Genomic DNA, 22,142 nt, shown 5'->3' on the forward strand with positions numbered 1-22,142 from the left:
TTGTAAGTAGGTGAGCTTCATCTATTGAAGGCACTGAATAGTTTTTCATTACTAATTGATACATATTTTATGTTTCCATTGTTTGCTGGCAGTAACTGATAAATACATTTCGTGTCTGAAGCCAAAAGTTGCTCCTAGCCCTTCCCACCATGCACAGATTTCAACATAACAAAACTATTACCCATGTATTGGTCGACCAAATAATTTTGCCTAAAGATTTGGTCTTAAAAACTCAAATTGTACACAAGTATACGATAGGTGAAAAATAATTCCTTTACTGATGGTGGAGCTCTTTGGACATAATTTTCTTTTTCTTCTTTCTTTCCCTTCTTTCATCTAAAACCTTTTCCTCTGTCACAGCTGGTTCCTTAGCTTTCTAGGACTAGAGCCCAAGTAAGTGTGGGATTGTAAATACGTATTTTTATGACATAACATATACGAAAACTTTGTACTCATAGGGCCCTGTCTCTTGAATTTTCTTTACCATCAAGTAGCCTTTTAACCATCTGAATAATGCTAGCATTTACTGTTTCATTGCTTAATCTATTTCAGTCATCCTTGTGCCTTGCTTCTGTATTTTTTTGGGATACTGGGAACAGGGAGCTGGAATGATAAAGGGATGGTTCTGTGGATAAGGATTGTGGTCTATCCATAGGAAGAAGATTGGGCGTAATAATGTGATTATATTTGAGGGAAGGTAATAATAAGATTATATTTGAGGGAAGGGATTGAATATCCCTGTATATCCCAAATATTAACAAGTGTCTCTCTCAAGAAGTCCAAAAGCCTCCAGAGTAATGTTTTTTATATGTTATGAACTTGTTTTAGAATTCTTAGAAAAAGGTTTATATTCTTTCCATTATGTACATTATTCTGTGCATTTTTCTCCATATTCTTATTTACCACTTTCATATTTGCCAGATTGCGAGTGAGAGGGATCATGGCTGATGATGTTTATATGTATTTTGCTGCCTTGGGGAATGAGTTGGTAAGACCTGTGCCGGACCTTTTTCCTGTTTTATTGTATTGAAAAGTTGCTGAAGGCTCTAAGACACTGATTGTTATTTTTCATGAATGCCTTCGAACAGCATTTTGATTTCTTTGGAAAGAACTGGTGAAAGGTCCATGGTGTTTGAATATGAAAGTGCTTTTTTCTGTAGGTGCTTTTTATTCAGTCAGCATTATATTCACATTGTTATATTGCATAGCAATAGAAGTGTTTGAAAACATTGCTCATTTATTATTATATTGCATTGCAATATAAGTGTTTGAAAACATTGCTCATTATGTCAAGGTGGCTAATTGATTTGATTTGCAGTTTGCTAACTCCTGTTGTAAGCAAGACTTTACCTTTTAGATGTATGTCTGTTGTAATTCTGAGCAAGATCATTAGTATCATTAAGATCAGGCATTTGGTACTGAAGAAATACCTGTATGTCGTAATATAAAGATAGAATTTGATTTCCAGAAGTAATGTGAATAACGAAGAAGAATGTTTTGCTTCTCAATCTTTCAAGTTGAATTGTTTATGCTTATCAGACTTTCAGTTTAGATTAGAATGTAGAGGATATTGTTTTGAGTACACTGTTATACATTTTTCACTTATTTTTCAAATTTTAGGCTTGTAATGATCAGCTGCCTGTTTTTATGTTGTTTCAAATGGCTGTTTGGGTAGGGCTACAGCAATTGTCATTTTTGCCTCCCACCTTCTATTAGGGCTGTCTCCTTTAATACATTTTGTCTGGTAACTTTTAAGTTAATGCTAGGTTTTATTACATCAAAACCTTTAAAATGTAGAAGTTAAAGGTTCTCTGTTTAATAACATGGTTTCAGAGGCCTGCTGGTAATCTAGTGATGTCCTGTAATGGTGTGTGTGTGTCCTGAACAAATAAGGTTTTTCATACTTATTCTCATTTCTTGCAAATGATAATACAAAGTCTGTGATCTGTAACTGCATGTATGTCAGATATAAGTAAGAATGAGGAACAGCAGCGTTACAACTGTAATATCTTGTGGGAACAGAGCATTTCATCATGGACAAATCAGAATTTGCCTGGTTTTCTTGATTTGATATGCTCTTTAGGAAATGGTGGAGCTGTTCTTCCCTTTACAGGTACATTTTCATTTTGTACATTTTTTGTGGTGTGTCACTTTGGTTTCATTTATCAAACTGCAAATTCTGTATATTACTCTGACATTTTGTCTGTTTTCTTGTACCTCTGAGTTTTATCACAGTGACAGATCACTTTAAAGAGAAGTGATTATCACCATGACGCTGTGCTCCCTTGGGTTGTGTAAATTTTTTTATTTTATGAATTCAGGTGATATACAGTATATCTTGGGTTTCTGAAGAAGTTTTAGTGGTGTTGAGATTTATTGCTTATGGTCAGCTTTTTCCTAAATTTAACTTATTGCAGACAATGTTTTGTTGAGTGCAAAGCATATCTTCTTCATTGATAATACATGGTAGTATTTATAAAATGAAAAAATAGAGAGATAATGGGCTTAGAAGATCAGCTTATAGGTCTTACCACCACTCTGTCTGTCTATCTGTCTGTCTCTGTCTCTGTTTTTAAGCAGAGTGCTCAGGATTGCACATTGGCTTAGTTTCATTATTTACCAATGGGAAGCGAAGAGGCTATTAGAGGGCATTTTGCAAAATGAATTTTCAATGTATTGTTAGTGTTTGGACTTCCTAGCAATCTAGATACAGGAAAAAGGTTCTGATAATGGTTTTTTCCAACTCATGCCTCAACAGCACAGAAATAAAGCTTTGCATGTTTAAAAGACATGTTTTCTCACTGAAGTTGAAAATAACCTATTTGTATCTTTTGCAGAAGGTAAATGAGGAGCCCCACGTAACAGGCAATGACATCATGACTGTTAGGGACATCATCTTTACTGAAGTATTCTTAAAAGTTGTGTAGAAAGGGAGGGCAGTATATGTAATTGGTAGTATTGTTCCGTCTTTATTTTCTGCAACTGATGGTGCTACTTGCCAACACAGTGGGGTTCTTTTCTTTTTTTCACTAAGGGGCTGAGAATATCTTAATGTGATAGAGTACTTTTAGATCCTCATACCCTTTTCTTAAACAAAAGATGAGATTAGTTTACATAAAACACATGCATTAACTATTTAGTAGAATATCTTCAGATGAGCTTAATTTGATATATTAGTTTTGTCAATGCTCTGCTCTGCTTTCATCTCATATAAATATAGAGCATATTGCAACCTTGTAATGAATTGTAATGTCATACTTATTAAGTATTTACCCATTTTAGTAAAACTGTTTGCTACTTACTATGCTTACTAGGAGTGATTATTAGTCCCAAATTTTTTTATTCATGAATTTACTTACTCAAGTTAATAAAGCCTTTTGTTTTTATAATTATTGCCATAGGTCAGTTATATGACCTCATTTAACTGAAGACCACATTATGTGCTTATTTACATGATTCATGAAAGAATTGCCAGTACAGCAGATTTCCTGTTTATTGCCCCTTGTTTGCATCTATTCACTCATAATTCCTGTGTAGTAGTAGTTTCTATGTAGTAATATCCTGATTCATTTTTAAATATCCAAACTGCCTCCATTTAACTAGTCAGTTTATTTTGTTAGAATATTTTTTGACTATTTTTTACATTCAGCAGAGTGGCACATGCAGAGTCTGAATTAAACAACATGATTAACGATCATATCTGCATCATTATGTTTTAGACCCGTAGTGTGTGTTCTTGAAATATCAAGAATAAGTGGTGTCAGGGCCCATAAATCCAGAATACACCACTGGTTGTAAGATAGAGAGAGGAGATAACACTGGAATATATGGTGCAGCATTATTTTGATTACCTATTTGTACAGTACAGGGAGAGAGCTCTACACTTGTTGGGCCTCATCTCCTGAACTATCTGTGACACAAAGATAGCCTTTTAAACTTTTGTAAAGTGCCAGCATTCACTGCTTCATTGGTTAGTTATTCAGACCGTTCACCACACTAACACTAAACCAGTGCCTCTTATCATTCTTTCTAATAAGCTGTTTACTCAGTTTTCCTTATGGCTTTTGGTTACTCTGGTGCTGCATCTCTTGAAGAATTGTTCCCTACCAGTATCATCCAGCTGATATTGAAACTTGAAGGATGTTATCACATCTCCCCTTTCCTGCCTTCCTCGGTGGATGCCTTTGTAGCCTCAGCCTCTCACTGAAGCTCAATTCAGGAACCATCTTAGTTGCTCTTCTGTGTACCTTCTCAATCAGATCTTTGTGCTTCTTTGGGTATGGTGACCAGACTTGAGAAGCTTAAGCCTGTTTTGATGTGATATGTGTAGTGAATAATTTTTTCGAACATGTCTTTGTCCATATATTTGAATGTGATTTTTATATTTGCTAGCAGACACATTTACCTCCTTCACACTTCTGATATGTAGCTCAGACAATAGATGAGGCACATTGTCAACACCTAGATATCTTTCAGATTCAGATTCCTGTAGTAAATGTCCCACTGGGTAAGAATCATACCAAGACCTTCTTTTACCTTTTCCCATCCTCATCACTTTGAATCTCATCATCAATTTATCTGACTAAATTTGGAGTTTGCCCAGGTCCTCCTTTAGGCTAATGCAATCATCATCATTCTTTGTTTCCCTTATGATCTTGGCATCATCTGCAAATTAGATATAATGCTTCGTCATATGTATGACATATTTATAATTTTCATTATTATCATACTTGATCACCGTTTTCCGCTTCAGTGAGATAGCACCAGGAAACAGATGAAGAATGGCCTTTACACTCTTATACATACACATATATTTGCCAGAAGACAGATTATCTCCTTTGCTATTCTCTTTCTTTGGAACTATGGTGATAGGAATAACGCTGATTCCCAAGTCCTTCATACACATACGTGGGACTGAATAAATCGGATTGAGGTGGTATACATGTGATGTGTTTTCATTTGGTTTGACAATTAGACATAACAGGCAGAGAATTGATATATACATTAAACAGCCACCCTCTTAACTGAGTCTTAAATTCCAACCCACCAGACATACACCCATCTGAAGCCACACTCCTTAGCCAAACACAAGTCACACTTTTCCATCTGTGCTTTGGACATCACCCATCCCTATAGCACTACATACACTATTTCACTATGTCCCAAGACCTTTCATGCCCACAGTGCAGCTGCCATGATAGATACACCAAGTACTTACTACATAATTTCCTTCCACACTACACACACACACCACTACACTGTATGACTTGTGGTCCTTAATGCTCGAGGTAGCCAGTTACCTACAGGAATATCATCAAGATAGAAGGGACTCCTAGGCTTGACATTCGCTCTCTACTCAAATAAAATAAATGCCAAAACAGTACACAAACTATATTCCCTCACAGCACCAACTGACACCAGATTTGGACATGCAGTAGAATCCCTCAATATCCTATTAAAACATTTCAAATGCTCCTCTGTCATCTGTGCCCCACCTGCCTGGTCTCCTACCCTCTCAGAAGCATGTATAACAAAGCTGCAAACCACAGAAAATTGTGCACACAGAACAATCACTGGCTGCCTAGCAACCACAAGCACTCAGTACCTTCACAGTGTAACAAAGATCCCTGCAGTACAGTCCCACCTTGACACTCAATCCTGTGTATCAGCACTGGACCCCCTCCCACCCAAACTACTCTGTAACTAACCACCAATCCCTCAGTGGAAAAATAAAGCTTACCCCTACCTCCCATTTCAGTTATCTCTACTCACAGATCCCCCCACCCAACAAATATAACACTAAAAAAACACACTCACTGAAATAACCTGACAGGCAGTAAGCAGCCAACTTCCCATCTCACTCTTAAACTCCTTCCCATCAGACACACACCCATCAGAACATCACTACCCAGACAAACTTGAGTCACACTGTCCTGCTCACATTGGTCATTACCTCTCACCACAACACTACAAATACAGTATCAGCATATGCCAGGATCCTTCATGCCCACAATGCATCTGCCATAAAAAAAAAAGATACCTAGCACTTACCACTCAGTGGCCATGCAGTCACTGCTTATAGACACACATGCACATCACAACACTCTATGACCTGTGGTCTATATTAGTGGATGTGTCCAGCTTCCTGAGTGCTGCAGGAGCATCATAGGATAGAAGGAACTCATAGGGCAGGAAGTAGGTATGTAAGTTTATATATGTATGTATGTGTAATATTCTTAATTTATTATGTTTAGCATTTGTCTTATTCAGATAGATATTAATAGTAGTAGAATTTAATTCTCAGTTTAGCAGAAAGCTTTTATATGCATTCCATATTACATGAGTTTACTGTTTTTGGAGGGACATAGTGTAATAGAATGGAAATATATGAAGGTTCTATTAGCTTTTTATTGAGTATTAATGCTTTCATTGTATAATTAGCACCTAGGGTGTCTTCAGTTTTATGGCTTTAAAACATAAAGTTGTATTTGAACTTTTATCAACCAGATGCAATATCTTCTGTGTGGTACTTAATCACCACTTCATTCCTTTTTAGAGCTGCCAGCAAGTCAGCTGTTGATATGGCCAGTAAAGAGAACAAAGTGTTGGTGCTTGGAGCTGGGTATGTTGCAGCACCCCTCGTAGAATATCTTGCTCGCAGTGCCAACACTGGAATTACTGTTGGTAAGTAGTGGTCATTTGTTGTTAGAAAGTAGACTGAATCTTCTAACAAATTTTCTCATGAAGTTTAAAAAGAAATTTATGATTAATGTTTGATTCTGTCTTTACAATAAAATGTCTAGCTTGCTTACCAAAATTTGTAGCTTAATAACAAAGTCCTCTTGTAAGCATCACACTGAATCATATTATTATAAGGGCACAGAAATCCTTAAAGACTCAGTAATTATTAGAGATTCTTTAATCTACCTTTGCAAATAGCCTCAGGGCTACAGGATGAAGCTGATGCTCTGTCAGCAAAACATACCAATGTTGAATCAGTACTTCTGGATGTGGTTGAACGCCCTGACCTTCTGGAGGACTTGGTGGAGGATGCAGATGTTGTTGTATCACTTCTACCTTACTCACTGCATCATGAAGTTGCTAGACATTGTATAAAACAAAAGGTGAAGTATATCACAGATTTTCTGCAGTAGAGTTTTATTTTATTTTATTTTTTTTCATACTATTCACCATTTCCTGCGTTAGCGAGGTAACGTTAAGAACAGAGGACTGAGTCTTTGAGGGAATATCTTCACATGGCCCCCTTCTCTTTTCCTTTTGGAAAATTAAAAACGAGAGGGGAGGATTTCCAGCCCCCTGCTCCCTTCCCTTTTAGTCATCTACGACATGCAGGGAATATGTGGGAAGTATTATAGTTTTTTTTTTTTTTTTTTTTTTTTTTTTTTTTTTTTTTCCCCGGTCTCCCGCGTTTGCGAGGTAGCGCAAGGAAACAGATGAAAGAAATGGCCCAACCCACCCCCATACACATGTATATACATACGTCCACACACGCAAATATACATACCTACACAGCTTTCCATGGTTTACCCCAGACGCTTCACATGCCTTGATTCAATCCACTGACAGCACGTCAACCCCGGTATACCACATCGCTCCAATTCACTCTATTCCTTGCCCTCCTTTCACCCTCCTGCATGTTCAGGCCCCGATCACACAAAATCTTTTTCACTCCATCTTTCCACCTCCAATTTGGTCTCCCTCTTCTCCTCGTTCCCTCCACCTCCGACACATATATCTTCTTGGTCAATCTTTCCTCACTCATTCTCTCCATGTGACCAAACCATTTCAAAACACCCTCTTCTGCTCTCTCAACCACGCTCTTTTTATTTCCACACATCTCTATTACCCTTACATTACTTACTCGATCAAACCACCTCACACCACACATTGTCCTCAAACATCTCATTTCCAGCACATCCATCCTCCTGCGCACAACTCTATCCATAGTCCACGCCTTGCAACCATACAACATTGTTGGAACCACTATTCCTTCAAACATACCCATTTTTGCTTTCCGAAATAATGTTCTCGACTTCCACACATTCTTCAAGGCTCCCAGAATTTTCGCCCCCTCCCCCACCCTATGATCCACTTCCGCTTCCATGTTTCCATCCGCTGCCAGATCCACTCCCAGATATCTAAAACACTTCACTTCCTCCAGTTTGATGGGATAAGCTAATGGAGTTATTAGAAAGTATAAACCTGTATTCGAAAGACTGAAAAATTATTAAGCAGCTGTATACACAGTCAGACTGTTGAAATACATACAACTAATGGGGCATCAAAGCCTGAATTGGTTGGTAGGGAAGTCAAACAGGCCTCTTCCCTTCGCTAGTAATGTTCAACATTTATGCTTAGACAGTGATGAGAGAAGCCCTTTTATGATTAAAGAAGATCATGGCCTAGGAAGAAGCTGAAAGGGAACTAGTGTAAGCAACCAGGTTTGCTGATGATAAGGCATTTGTCATTAGCACTGAAGATTGTTTCCAGCAAACATCACAGATTTTAGCTTGGATAGCATGTACTTTTGGAATGAAGTAAGTGTAACCAGAACAATAGGGAGACTGAAATGAGAGAATAAGGAACGATAATTAGATGCATATAGTTGGATGACTAGGGAGTTTGATTCAAGGGCAGCTTTATAGTATACATGGAGAAAGGGCAAGTGTGCAGGCGGGGATAAGGGGTGATGGGAGGTGAATCAGTTGCTTTGGTGGATAATAGAGCTCTGGTGGTAGATTTAAGAGATCTCATTAGAAGTTAGTGAAAGAGTCTGGGAGAGTGCTTGAAAGGGGAAAGTTAAGAGTAAATGTAACAGCAGCTGGGTAATGAGGTGCAGTAGAAGGTTGAGACAGAATGACTTGAATGAAAGTTTGAATGGGGAGCACCTGGAGGAAGGTTAGTACTTCGGGTAACTGGAAGTAGACATAGCAGCATGTGGAACCATGGGTGCTGAAGCGAGTCAATGGATGGAAGACAGGATTAAGGTCATGGGTGCGTTGAGAAGTAGAGACAGGATTAAGGGCATGGGTGCATTAAGAAGTAGTAGGCGAAACTATGGAAAGGTCCGTGAGTCCTGATATTAGTAAAGTTGGTTATGTTTAAAGGTATAGTATTCCCAGCTGTACCTTAGTCTTGAATGCCAAGGAAATGAAGATGAACATATTGGAAGTGAAAAGCATGAGGACAGTCTGTGGTGTGAGGTGGTTGATCATCAAAAATGCAGGGCTAGCACATAGTGCCAACCACACATCATGCTTCATTAATAATGCTGTTCCTTTCCACCGCCACACCCAATCCATTATTCCCAACCAGAATCTCAGATATGTATTTCATCTGCTTTTTGTTATTCCATTTATTGTATTACCAAGGCATCTATTTCAGTTTCTTTGGTTGATTACTCTACTAATCCACTTTTTCACTTTTCCACATGATATGTTTTTATTGTCACTTTGAGTGTCACTTTCATTATTCTTATAATTTGAAGTTTTACTCTACTAAAAAATTTGCAGTCTGAATTTCAGATATGTTTCATCTGTTTCTTGTTATTCCATTTATTGTATTACTAAGGCATTTATTTCAGTTTCTTTTATTAATTACTCCACTAATCCACTTTTTCCCCTCTTCCACATGATACGTTTTTATTGTTACTTTGAGTGTCACTTTCATTGTTCTTACAATTTGAAGTTTTACTCACTACTGAACGATTTAACAACAATATCCTTAAATGGAAATCTCAATGCATCAGTGAGACATGAGATGACCACGTACTATCATAGGTCATAACCCTGGTGATAAAGCCTGTTCTGTCCTTTTTTTTTTTTTCTTCTTTTTTTCGCTGTCTCCCGTTTTTGCGAGGTAGTGCAAGGAAACAGACGAAAGAAATGGCCCAACCCACCCCAATACACATGTATATACATACGTCCACACACACAAATATACATACCTACACAGCTTTCCATGGTTTACCCCAGACGCTTCACATGCCCTGATTCAACCCACTGACAGCAAGTCAACCCTGGTATACCACATCGATCCAATTCACTATTCCTTGCCCTCCTTTCACCCTCCTGCATGTTCAGGCCCCGATCACACAAAATCTTTTTCACTCCATCTTTCCACCTCCAATTTGGTCTCCCACTTCTCCTCGTTCCCTCCACCTCCGACACATATATCTTCTTGGGCAATCTTTCCTCATTCATTCTCTCCATGTGCCCAAACCATTTCAAAACACCCTCTTCTGCTCTCTCAACCACGCTCTTTTTATTTCCACACATCTCTCTTACCCTTACGTTACTTACTCGATCAAACCACCTCACACCACACATTGTCCTCAAACATCTCATTTCCAGCACATCCATCCTCCTGCGCACAACTCTATTCATAGCCCACGCCTCGCAACCATACAACATTGTTGGAACCCCTATTCCTTCAAACATACCCATTTTTGCTTTCCGAGATAATGTTCTCGACTTCCACACATTCTTCAAGGCTCCCAGGATTTTCGCCCCCTTCCCCACCCTATGATCCACTTCTGCTTCCATGGTTCCATCCGCTGCCAGATCTACTCCCAGATATCTAAAACACTTTACTTCCTCCAGTTTTTCTCCATTCAAACTTACCTGCCAATTGACTTGACCCTCAACCCTACTGTACCTAATAACCTTGCTCTTATTCACATTTACTCTTAACTTTCTTCTTTCACACACTTTACCAAACTCAGTCACCAGCTTCTGCAGTTTCTCACATGAATCAGCCACCAGCGCTGTATCGTCAGCGAACAACAACTGACTCACTTCCCAAGCTCTCTCACCCCCAACAGACTTCATACTTGCCCCTCTTTCCAAAACTCTTGCATTCACCTCCCTAACAACCCCATCCATAAAGAAATTAAACAACCATGGAGACATCACACACCCCTGCCGCAAACCTACATTCACTGAGAACCAATCATTTTCCTCTCTTCCTACACGTACACATGCCTTACATCCTCGATAAAAACTTTTCACTGCTTCTAACAACTTGCTTCCCACACCATATATTCTTAATACCTTCCACAGAGCATCTCTATCAACTCTATCATATGCCTTCTCCAGATCCATAAATGCTACATACAAATCCATTTGCTTTTCTAAGTATTTCTCACATACATTATTGGTGATGTGAGAAGGAGATGGAGCGAGTATTTTGAAGGTTTGTTGAAAGTGTTTGATGATAGAGTGGCAGATATAGGGTATTTTGGTCGAAGTGGTGTGCATGGTGAGAGGGTTAGGGAAAATGATTTGGTAAACAGAGAAGAGGTAGTAAAAGCTTTGCGGAAGATGAAAGCCGGCAAGGCAGCAGGTTTGGATGGTATTGCAGTGGAATTTATTAAAAAAGGGGGTGACTGTATTATTGACTGGTTGGTAAGGTTATTTAATGTATGTATGACTCATGGTGAGGTGCCTGAGGATTGGCGGAATGCGTGCATAGTGCCATTGTACAAAGGCAAAGGGGATAAGAGTTAGTGCTCAAATTACAGAGGTATAAGTTTGTTGAGTATTCCTGGTAAATTATATGGGAGGGTATTGATTGAGAGGGTGAAGGCATGTACAGAGCATCAGATTGGGGAAGAGCAGTGTGGTTTCAGAAGTGGTAGAGGATGTGTGGATCAGGTGTTTGCTTTGAAGAATGTAAGTGAGAAATACTTAGAAAAGCAAATGGATTTGTATGTAGCATTTATGGATCTGGAGAAGGCATATGATAGAGTTGATAGAGATGCTCTGTGGAAGGTATTAAGACTATATGGTGTGGGAGGCAAGTTGTTAGAAGCAGTGAAAAGTTTTTATCGAGGATGTAAGGCATGTGTACGTGTAGGAAGAGAGGAAAGTGATTGGTTCTCAGTGAATGTAGGTTTGCGGCAGGGGTGTGTGATGTCTCCATGGTTGTTTAATTTCTTTATGGATGGGGATTGTTAGGGAGGTGAATGCAAGAGTTTTGGAAAGAGGGGCAAGTATGAAGTCTGTTGTGGATGAGAGAGCTTGGGAAGTGAGTCAGTTGTTGTTCGCTGATGATACAGCGCTGGTGGCTGATTCATGTGAGAAACTGCAGAAGCTGGTGACTGAGTTTGGTAAAGTGTGTGAAAGAAGAAAGTTAAGAGTAAATGTAAATAAGAGCAAGGTTATTAGGTACAGTAGGGTTGAGGGTCAAGTCAATTGGCAGGTAAGTTTGAATGGAGAAAAACTGGAGGAAGTAAAGTGTTTTAGATATCTGGGAGTAGATCTGGCAGCGGATGGAACCATGGAAGACAGAAGTGGATCATAGGGTGGGGGAGGGGGCGAAAATCCTGGGAGCCTTGAAAAATGTGTGGAAGTCGAGAACATCTCGGAAAGCAAAAATGGGTATGTTTGAAGGAATAGTGGTTCCAACAATGTTGTATGGTTGCGAGGCGTGGGCTATGGATAGAGTTGTGCGCTGGAGGGTGGATGTGCTGGAAATGAGATGTTTGAGGACAATGTGTGGTGTGAGGTGGTTTGATCGAGTAAGTAACGTAAGGGTAAGAGAGATGTGTGGAAATAAAAAGAGCGTGGTTGAGAGAGCAGAAGAGGGTGTTTTGAAATGGTTTGGGCGCATGGAGAGAATGAGTGAGGAAAGATTGACCAAGAGGATATATGTGTCGGAGGTGGAGGGAACGAGAAGTGGGAGACCAAATTGGAGGTGGAAAGATGGAGTGAAAAAGATTTTGTGTGATCGGGGCCTGAACATGCAGGAGGGTGAAAGGAGGGCAAGAAAATTTTTGCTTTAACAATTTTATGCGTGATCAATTATACTCCTATGAGTCCAAGGGGAAAATGAAACATGATAAGTTCCCAAGGCAAAGGGGATAAAGGTGCGTCTTCATACTACAAAGGCTTAAGTTTGTTGAGTGTACCTGGAAAATTATATGGGAGGATATTGATTGAGAGGGTAAGGACATGTACAGAGTATTAGAAGGGGGAGAAGCAGAGTGGTTTCAGAAGTGGTAGAGGATGTATGGATCATGTCTTTGCTTTGAAGAATGTGTGAGAAATACTTTAAAAAACAGATGGATTTGTATGTAGCATTTATGGATCTGGAGAAGGCATATGATAGGGTTGATAGAGATGCTTTGTGGAAGGTCTTCAGAATATATGGTTTTGGAGGTAAGCTGCTAGAAGCAGAGAAGTTTATATAGAGGGTGTAAGACGTGTACAAGTGGGAAGAGAGGAGAGTGATTGGTTCCCAGTGAATGTCAGTCTGCTGCAGGGATGTTTGATGTCTCCATGGTTGTTTAATTTGTTTATGGATGGGGTGGTAAGGGAAGTAAATGCAAGAATTTTGGAGAGAGGGGTAAGTATGCAGTCATTTGGTGATGAGAGGGTCTGGGAAGTGAGTCAATTGTTGTTTCCAATGATACAGCACTGGTGGCTGATTCAAGTTAGAAATTGCAGATGGTGACTGAGCTTGGAAAAGTGTGTGAAAGGAGAAAGTCGAGAGTAAATGTGAATAAGAGCAAGTTTATTAGGTTCAGCAGGGTTGAGGGACAAGTTAGTTGGGATATGAGTTTGAATAGAGAATAATTGGAGGAAGTGAAGTGTTTCAGATATCTGGGAGTGGACTTAGCAGCGGATGGAACAATGGAAGCGTAAGTGAGTCACAGGATGGGGGAGGGGGTGATGAAGAATGTGTGGAAGGAGAGAACATTATCTCAGAGAGCAAAAATGGGCATGTTTGAAGGAATAGTAGTTCAAACAATATGATGTGGTTGCAAGGCATGAGCTATATATAATTTGTATGGAGGAGGGTGAATGTGTTGGAAAGGAAATGTGTGAGGACACTATACGGTGTGAGGTGGTTTGATCACGTAAGTAATGAAAGGGTGGGGGAGATGTTTGTTAATAAAAAGAGTGTGGTTGAGAGAGCAGAAGAGGGTGTGTTGAAATGTTTGAACATATGGAGAGAATGAGTGAGAAAAGGTTGACAAAGAGGATATATTTGTCAGAAAAGGTTGACAAAGAGGATATGTTTGTCAGAAAAGGTTGACAAAGAGGATATATGTGTCAGAGGTGGATAAAACAAGGAGAAGTGGGAAACAAATTGGAGGTGGAAGGATGGAGTGTAAAAGATTTTGAGCAATCGGGGCCTTAACATGCAGGAGGGTGAGAGGCGAACAAGGAATAGAGTGAATTGGAATGATGTGGTATACCAGGGTCGACATGCTGTCAGTGGACTGAACCAGGACATGTGATATGTCTGGGGTAAACCATGGAAAGGTCTGTGGGGCCTGGATGTAGATAAAGAGCTGTGGTTTCAGTGCATTACTCATGACAGCTAGAAATTGAGTGTGAATGAATGTGGCTTTTTTTGTCTACTCTCCTGGTGTTACCTCGCTGATGCAGGGTGTGTGTGTGTGTGTGTGTCAGAAGTGGAGGAACAAGAAGTGGGACCAAATTGAAGATGGAAGGATAAAGTGAAAAAGATTTTGAGTGATCAGGGCCAGACCATGCAGGAGGGTGAAAGACATGCAAGGAATAGAGTGAATTGGAATGATGTGATATACTAGGGTCAACATGCCATCATTGGGCTGAACTGGGGGTATGTGAAGCGTCTGGGTAAACCATGGAAAGGTCTGTGGAGCCTGGATGTGGATAAAGAGCTGTGGTTTCAGTGCATTACAAATGACAGCTGGAGAATGGATGTGAGATGATGTGGCCCTTCTTCGTGTGTTTCCTGGTTTACTTCGCTGACGCAGGGGTTGGTGATGCTGTTTTGTGTGTGTGTTAACATACTGTGCCCCCATGTGCTTACATTGTCAAGGAAATGTCACCTTGGTGATACAGGAGTTGACTCATGGAACTTTTCGATTCATTGTGATCCATCACGTATCTGCTCCTGCAACTTTGAAGCTGCAGGAGCTGCAACTTTGAAGCTGCAGGAGCCATAAGAATGGGGCCAGGAGCTGTATAATCAATATTATATGTATTAAACAAAATTTTGCAATGAATAAGGTGAAAGACCAAAGGGTTTTATTAGCACTTTTTGAAAGATACAAGAGATATTTATTTTTTTTACATTTTCAGACCAACATGGTGACAGCATCATATTGCACACCAAATATGAGAGAACTTCATGAAGCAGCAGTTGATGCAGGGATTACAGTAGTTAATGAAGTTGGGTTGGATCCTGGTATTGATCACCTACTTGCCATGGAGTGCTTTGATGAGGTATGTTTACCAGCTTTAAAATAAGAAAAGGGCATAAAAGACTCCAGTAACTGAAAGATACAAAACATGGCATTAATAGAACATGAAATGCATGCTGGTTTCTTGAACTAAAGGTTCTTAATAGTTCACGTATTGAGAGTGAATATCATACAGCAACAAATCCACAAACACCAAATTTAGGTATTCTCATTTTCAGGTCCAAAGAGGTGGTGGTAAAATTGACTCCTTTGTATCATTTTGTGGTGGGCTTCCAGCTCCAGAATTTTCTGACAACCCCCTTCGATACAAATTCTCTTGGAGTCCTCAAGGTGTTCTCCTGAATACTCTAGCAGGTGCTAAGTACTTGGAAGATGGGAAGGTAAGATTTACTTGTATTATAAAAGATGTATTTAGCATTTAATGTCTTGTTTAATTTGTTTATGGATGGGGTTGTTAGGGAGGTGAATGCTAGAGTTTTGGAAAAGAGGGGCAAGTATGCAGTCTCTTGTGGATGAGAGAGCTTGGGAAGTGAGTCAGTTGTTTTTCGCTGATGATACAGCGCTGGTGGCTGATTCATGTGAGAAACTGCAGAAGCTGGTGACTGAGTTTGGTAAAGTGTGTGAAAGAAGAAAGTTAAGAGTAAATGTGAATAAGAGCAAGGTTATTAGGTACAGTAGGGTTGAGGGTCAAGTCAATTGGCAGGTAAGTTTGAATGGAGAAAAACTGGAGGAAGTAAAGTGTTTTAGATATCTGGGAGTGGATCTGGCAGCGGATGGAACCATGGAAGCGGAAGTAAATCATAGGGTGGGGGAGGGGGCGAAAATCCTGGGAGCCTTGAAGAATGTGTGGAAGTCGAGAACATTATCTCAGAAAGCAAAAATGGGTATGTTTGAAGGAATAGTGGTTCCAACAATGTTGTATGGTTGCGAGGCGTGGGCTATGGATAGAGTTGTGCGCAGGAGGGTGGATATGCTGGAAATGAGATGCTTGAGGACAATATGTGGTGTGAGGTGGTTTGATCGAGTAAGTAATGTAAGGGTAAGAGAGATGTGTGGAAATAAAAAGAGCGTGGTTGAGAGAGCAGAAGAGGGTGTTTTGAAATGGTTGGGCACATAGAGAGAATGAGTGAGGAAAGATTGACCAAGAGGATATATGTGTCGGAGGTGGAGGGAACGAGGAGAAGTGGGAGACCAAATTGGAGGTGGAAAGATGGAGTGAAAAAGATTTTGAGTGATCGGGGCCTGAACATGCAGGAGGGTGAAAGGCGGGCAAGGAATTTTTTTTTCTTTCTTTTTTTTTTTTTTTTTTTAATAATCTTCCAAAAGAAGGAACAGAGAAGGAGGCCATGTGAGGATATTCTCTCAAAGGCCCAGCCCTCTGTTCTTAACGCTACCTCGCTAATGCGGGAAATGGCGAATAGTATATAAAAAAAAAATATATACATATGGTTGGAGTGGTTGAAGGCTTAAATTTCATTGTTACCAAAATTAAGATTTTTTTCTGCACTGTTTTCAGGTTGTCGAAATCCCTGCTGGTGGTGCGCTTCTTGATGCAACTGAAGAATTTTCATTTTTGCCTGGTCTGGCTCTTGAAGGATTTCCCAACCGTGACTCAACAATTTATAGAAATCTGTATGGGATACCAGAGGCCAAAACAATCCTGAGGGGCACATTACGCTTTAAGGGCTTTTCTGAAATTGTAAAAGGGCTTCAGAAACTTGGGCTGATTGACCCAGAACCTCATCCAATGTTACATCGTGGAGGACCTGATATAACATGGGTTAGACATCCGGATATAGTGTTACATGTTGCAAGTTGTGTAAGAATATGAGGTTGGATTGAAAAACAGTGTGTCCATTCCAGCAGGTGTCATGGGTTTGATGTTTGCCATATTCTTTTAGTATATATTATAGTGGTGATGTGAGAAGGAGATGGAATGAGTATTTTGAAGGTTTGTTGAATGTGTCTGATGACAGAGTGGCAGATATAGGGTGTTTTGGTCGAGGTGGTGTGCAAAGTGAGAGGGTTAGGGAAAATGATTTGGTAAACAGAGAAGAGGTAGTAAAAGCTTTGCGGAAGATGAAAGCCGGCAAGGCAGCAGGTTTGGATGGTATTGCAGTGGAATTTATTAAAAAAGGGGGTGACTGTATTGTTGACTGGTTGGTAAGGTTATTTAATGTATGTATGACTCATGGTGAGGTGCCTGAGGATTGGCGGAATGCGTGCATAGTGCCATTGTACAAAGGCAAAGGGGATAAGAGTGAGTGCTCAAATTACAGAGGTATAAGTTTGTTGAGTATTCCTGGTAAATTATATGGGAGGGTATTGATTGAGAGGGTGAAGGCATGTACAGAGCATCAGATTGGGGAAGAGCAGTGCGGTTTCAGAAGTGGTAGAGGATGTGTGGATCAGGTGTTTGCTTTGAAGAATGTATGTGAGAAATACTTAGAAAAGCAAATGGATTTGTATGTAGCATTTATGGATCTGGAGAAGGCATATGATAGAGTTGATAGAGATGCTCTGTGGAAGGTATTAAGAATATATGGTGTGGGAGGCAAGTTGTTAGAAGCAGTGAAAAGTTTTTATCGAGGATGTAAGGCATGTGTACGTGTAGGAAGAGAGGAAAGTGATTGGTTCTCAGTGAATGTAGGTTTGCGGCAGGGGTGTGTGATGTCTCCATGGTTGTTTAATTTGTTTATGGATGGGGTTGTTAGGGAGGTAAATGCAAGAGTCCTGGAAAGAGGGGCAAGTATGAAGTCTGTTGGGGATGAGAGAGCTTGGGAAGTGAGTCAGTTGTTGTTCGCTGATGATACAGCGCTGGTGGCTGATTCATGTGAGAAACTGCAGAAGCTGGTGACTGAGTTTGGTAAAGTGTGTGGAAGAAGAAAGTTAAGAGTAAATGTGAATAAGAGCAAGGTTATTAGGTACAGTAGGGTTGAGGGTCAAGTCAATTGGGAGGTGAGTTTGAATGGAGAAAAACTGGAGGAAGTAAAGTGTTTTAGATATCTGGGAGTGGATCTGTCAGCGGATGGAACCATGGAAGCGGAAGTGGATCATAGGGTGGGGGAGGGGGCGAAAATTTTGGGAGCCTTGAAAAATGTGTGGAAGTCGAGAACATTATCTCGGAAAGCAAAAATGGGTATGTTTGAAGGAATAGTGGTTCCAACAATGTTGTATGGTTGCGAGGCGTGGGCTATGGATAGAGTTGTGCGCAGGAGGATGGATGTGCTGGAAATGAGATGTTTGAGGACAATGTGTGGTGTGAGGTGGTTTGATCGAGTAAGTAACGTAAGGGTAAGAGAGATGTGTGGAAATAAAAAGAGCGTGGTTGAGAGAGCAGAAGAGGGTGTTTTGAAATGGTTTGGGCACATGGAGAGAATGAGTGAGGAAAGATTGACCAAGAGGATATATGTGTCGGAGGTGGAGGGAACGAGGAGAAGAGGGAGACCAAATTGGAGGTGGAAAGATGGAGTGAAAAAGATTTTGTGTGATCGGGGCCTGAACATGCAGGAGGGTGAAAGGAGGGCAAGGAATAGAGTGAATTGGAGCGATGTGGTATACAGGGGTTGACGTGCTGTCAGTGGATTGAATCAAGGCATGTGAAGCGTCTGGGGTAAACCATGGAAAGCTGTGTAGGTATGTATATATGCGTGTGTGGACGTGTGTATGTACATGTGTATGGGGGGGGTTGGGCCATTTCTTTCGTCTGTTTCCTTGCGCTACCTCGCAGATGCGGGAGACAGCGACAGAGTATAAAAAAAAAAAAAAAAAAAAAATTATATTTTTATTTTCCTTTGTCGCTGTCTCTCGCGTTAGCGAGGTAGCGCAAGGAAACAGATGAAAGAATGGCCCAACCCACCCACATACATATGTATATACATACACATCCTTACACACAAATATACATACCTATACATCTCAACGTATACATATATATATATACACACATAGACATATACATATATACACATGTACATAATTCATACTGTCTGCCCTTATTCATTCCCATCGCCATCTCACCACACATGAAATAACAACCCCCTCCCCCCTCATGTGTGCGAGGTAGCGCTAGGAAAAGACAACAAAGGCCCCATTCGTTCACACTCAGTCTCTAGCTGTCATGTAATAATGCACCGAAACCACAGCTCCCTTTCCACATCCAGGCCCCACAGAACTTTCCATGGTTTACCCCAGACACTTCACATGCCCTGGTTCAATCCACTGACAGCGCGTCGACCCCAGTATACCACATCGTTCCAATTCACTCTATTCCTTGCACGCCTTTCACCCTCCTGCATGTTCAGGCCCCGATCACTCAAAATCTTTTTCACTCCATCTTTCCACCTTTAATTTGGTCTCCCACTTCTTGTTCCCTCCACCTCTGACACATATATCCTCTTTGTCAATCTTTCCTCACTCATTCTCTCCATGTGACCAACCATTTCAAAACACCCTTTTCTGCTCTCTCAACCACACTCTTTTTATTGTTGTCACATTCTGATTCAGGAAATTCTTTTCCTCTGGAAAGATGTACGGAAAAATCTGGTCTGTAATTAATGGTTGATTTTGTTTAGTTCTAGGTAGACAATTTTCTTGTAACCTAGGAAAAAAGGATACTTTTTTAAGCAGTCAGTTGGAAACATGATTCATCCGATAGAAAGTGTATTGCAAGGTTAGAAATTGTATTTATAATGCTAGCTAATAGTAGTTTACTGTCTTGAATCCCAAAGTAATTTTTTTTTTAATTTTACTTAATTATTTATCATATGTATGAGGATAAGTAGACATTAACTGAACTTATTCCCAAGCATATGTAAGTTATATATTATTTAAAGGGAAATCATTTGATGTAAGACTAATTTCAGTCATCATTCACTTTTGTTATCAGTAAATTCATATAATTTACAAAGGCCATGTAGTGCATTAAGAGCATGTGGAACATTTTTCCTCTTCAAATGCTAGGATGATGGCATTTAAGAGCATTCAGGATTCAGATGTTATTAGTGAAACATTTGCCAAAATGTGTTTCGTTTGTATTTCTGTAGGTATGCTGGGAATGGTAGATGATGCCATTGCTGCTTTCAGATAAGTTGGCTGGGCTGTTAGCATTAAGACAAAAACTCCAGGAGCTAGAGATAATTTGGGAAACATGCAAAAGGAGGAAATTGAGAGTACATGTGAACAGAATTAAGGTAATGAGGTGCATTAGGTGGATAAGAGAGGATGGTTTGAATGGAGCAGACCTGGAGGAAGTAAAGTATTTGAGGTACCTGGGAGCAGACATGGTAGTAGATGGATTTCTAGGGGTTGAACTGAACCATAGGGAGGAAGAGGGACACTGGAGAGTATATGGAAAGAAAGGTTAGGACAAAGATGGGTATGCTTGAAAGCATTGTAACCCTAGCAGTGTAGCATGGATGCAAGTCTTTTGTTTTGAGTGGAAAAGAAAGGAAGAGGATGGGCATGTTGGAAATGAAATACCTGAGGATGATACTTTGTGTGAAGCAGGGCAATTTTGCAAAGAATGACTGTATAAGAGAGACAGCTGACCAGGGTTTGGTATTTAGTGAGGCCAAGTAGAGAGAGACTGAATAAAAAGATCGATCTGAACATTCAGAATGATGAGAGGCTTACATGGGATGGAATTAATTGCACTGATGCGGTATCTAGTTGGTTTTGTGCTGTACCAGAGTATATGAAGCAGTCAAGGTAAACTATTGCATTATTGCATTGTCTGAGGGTCTTTTCCATGAATGATGTCCTCTGGTTTCAGTATGTTTTACATAACATCCAGTGGATTTGTGCAAATGGGCCCATTGTTCATTTGTTTTTGACAATACCTTATGTAATGTGGGAAGTACTCAACTATGACATACTGCAGTTTAATTTGGTATTTTTGTTATCTATCAGTTGAGGTAGATTTAGTGTGTAGAAACATTATAAAGTGATCAACTTCAAGCTTGGCAACTTCCTGCTTTGATTTGGAATTTGGACTGGAATTCCTAAGTTATGGACAGTTGATGATAAGAAGAAATACTCATGCCAGGGTGATAAATATGGCAAGAGCTATAGAGTAAACATATTTGTTTTATATTTTATCTAGAGCTTATGCAAAAAGTATAAATGTGATATGAATAATGGAAAGTTTGTGAGTGGGAATTGAATGGTAATAGATCAAATGAAGGACTGAAAGTTAGTGGAAAGAAAAGTATGAAGAAGAGCAATAGGCTCAAGGGAGAAAAATATTTGGTAGAAAAATAGTTAGAGGGAACACACATGGTTAAGGGTTGCAGTGCTGGAAGACTGTGGGGTTGGAGAGAATAACCAGATGCATAGTCAGAAAATATTTTCCCAGGTATAGTGTAGTTTAGCAAGTCCTCAGCATGATGGGAACTACATCGTTACGTTTTAAAACAAATGTTACTGTAATAACACAAACTGAAAGTTGTTTAGGACAGTAATACCCCTGAACATTTGCATCCTTTATAATAAAATGTTTGATTACTGAAAAATATTTAACTGCTGTTTCTTTCAGAAACAACTGTTATGCAGTACTGAAAATTATTTAACGGCCATTTCTTCCAGAAACAACTGGTATGCAGTCTTCTAGGCCAGATGGACTCTAATATTTTTGATGACAATTTAAAGGCGCTCGTCATGGAGAGGGTGGAAAATGAAAATGTCTTGAACAATATAGAAACTTTGGGAATTTTGAAGGAAAACCTGGTATACAAGGCTAACACACCCTTGGATACTCTTTCCCTCTACCTCTCTAAAAAACTTGGAATTGGTAAGTTTATTTTGCATTACACCTTTAGAGATTCTCTGCAAATACTAAAAGAAAAAAAATAAGACGTATGAAATTCTTTCAGTGTCCAAGAGTTGTATAAATTTTTTTCATTATCTTAGCACTCACTGGTTG

At 39.8% G+C, this 22,142-nt stretch overlaps 1 protein-coding gene across 2 annotated transcripts in view; it reads left to right on the top strand.

The window, feature by feature from the left end:
• The window catches only part of LKRSDH (lysine ketoglutarate reductase/saccharopine dehydrogenase), a 180,461-nt gene that overhangs the window by 147,588 nt on the left and 10,731 nt on the right, over nt 1–22,142 (top strand). For both annotated transcript variants that reach the window (XM_071693242.1, XM_071693243.1), the window contains 6 exons: nt 6,557–6,684; nt 6,940–7,124; nt 15,099–15,242; nt 15,439–15,600; nt 16,737–17,000; nt 21,806–22,010. In XM_071693242.1, the coding sequence (XP_071549343.1) occupies nt 6,557–6,684; nt 6,940–7,124; nt 15,099–15,242; nt 15,439–15,600; nt 16,737–17,000; nt 21,806–22,010 (1,088 nt within the window). The remainder of the gene's footprint in view (nt 1–6,556; nt 6,685–6,939; nt 7,125–15,098; nt 15,243–15,438; nt 15,601–16,736; nt 17,001–21,805; nt 22,011–22,142) is intronic.

This window comes from Panulirus ornatus, chromosome 55 (genome assembly GCF_036320965.1).
Source record: "Panulirus ornatus isolate Po-2019 chromosome 55, ASM3632096v1, whole genome shotgun sequence".
NCBI classification, from domain to species: domain Eukaryota; kingdom Metazoa; phylum Arthropoda; class Malacostraca; order Decapoda; family Palinuridae; genus Panulirus; species Panulirus ornatus.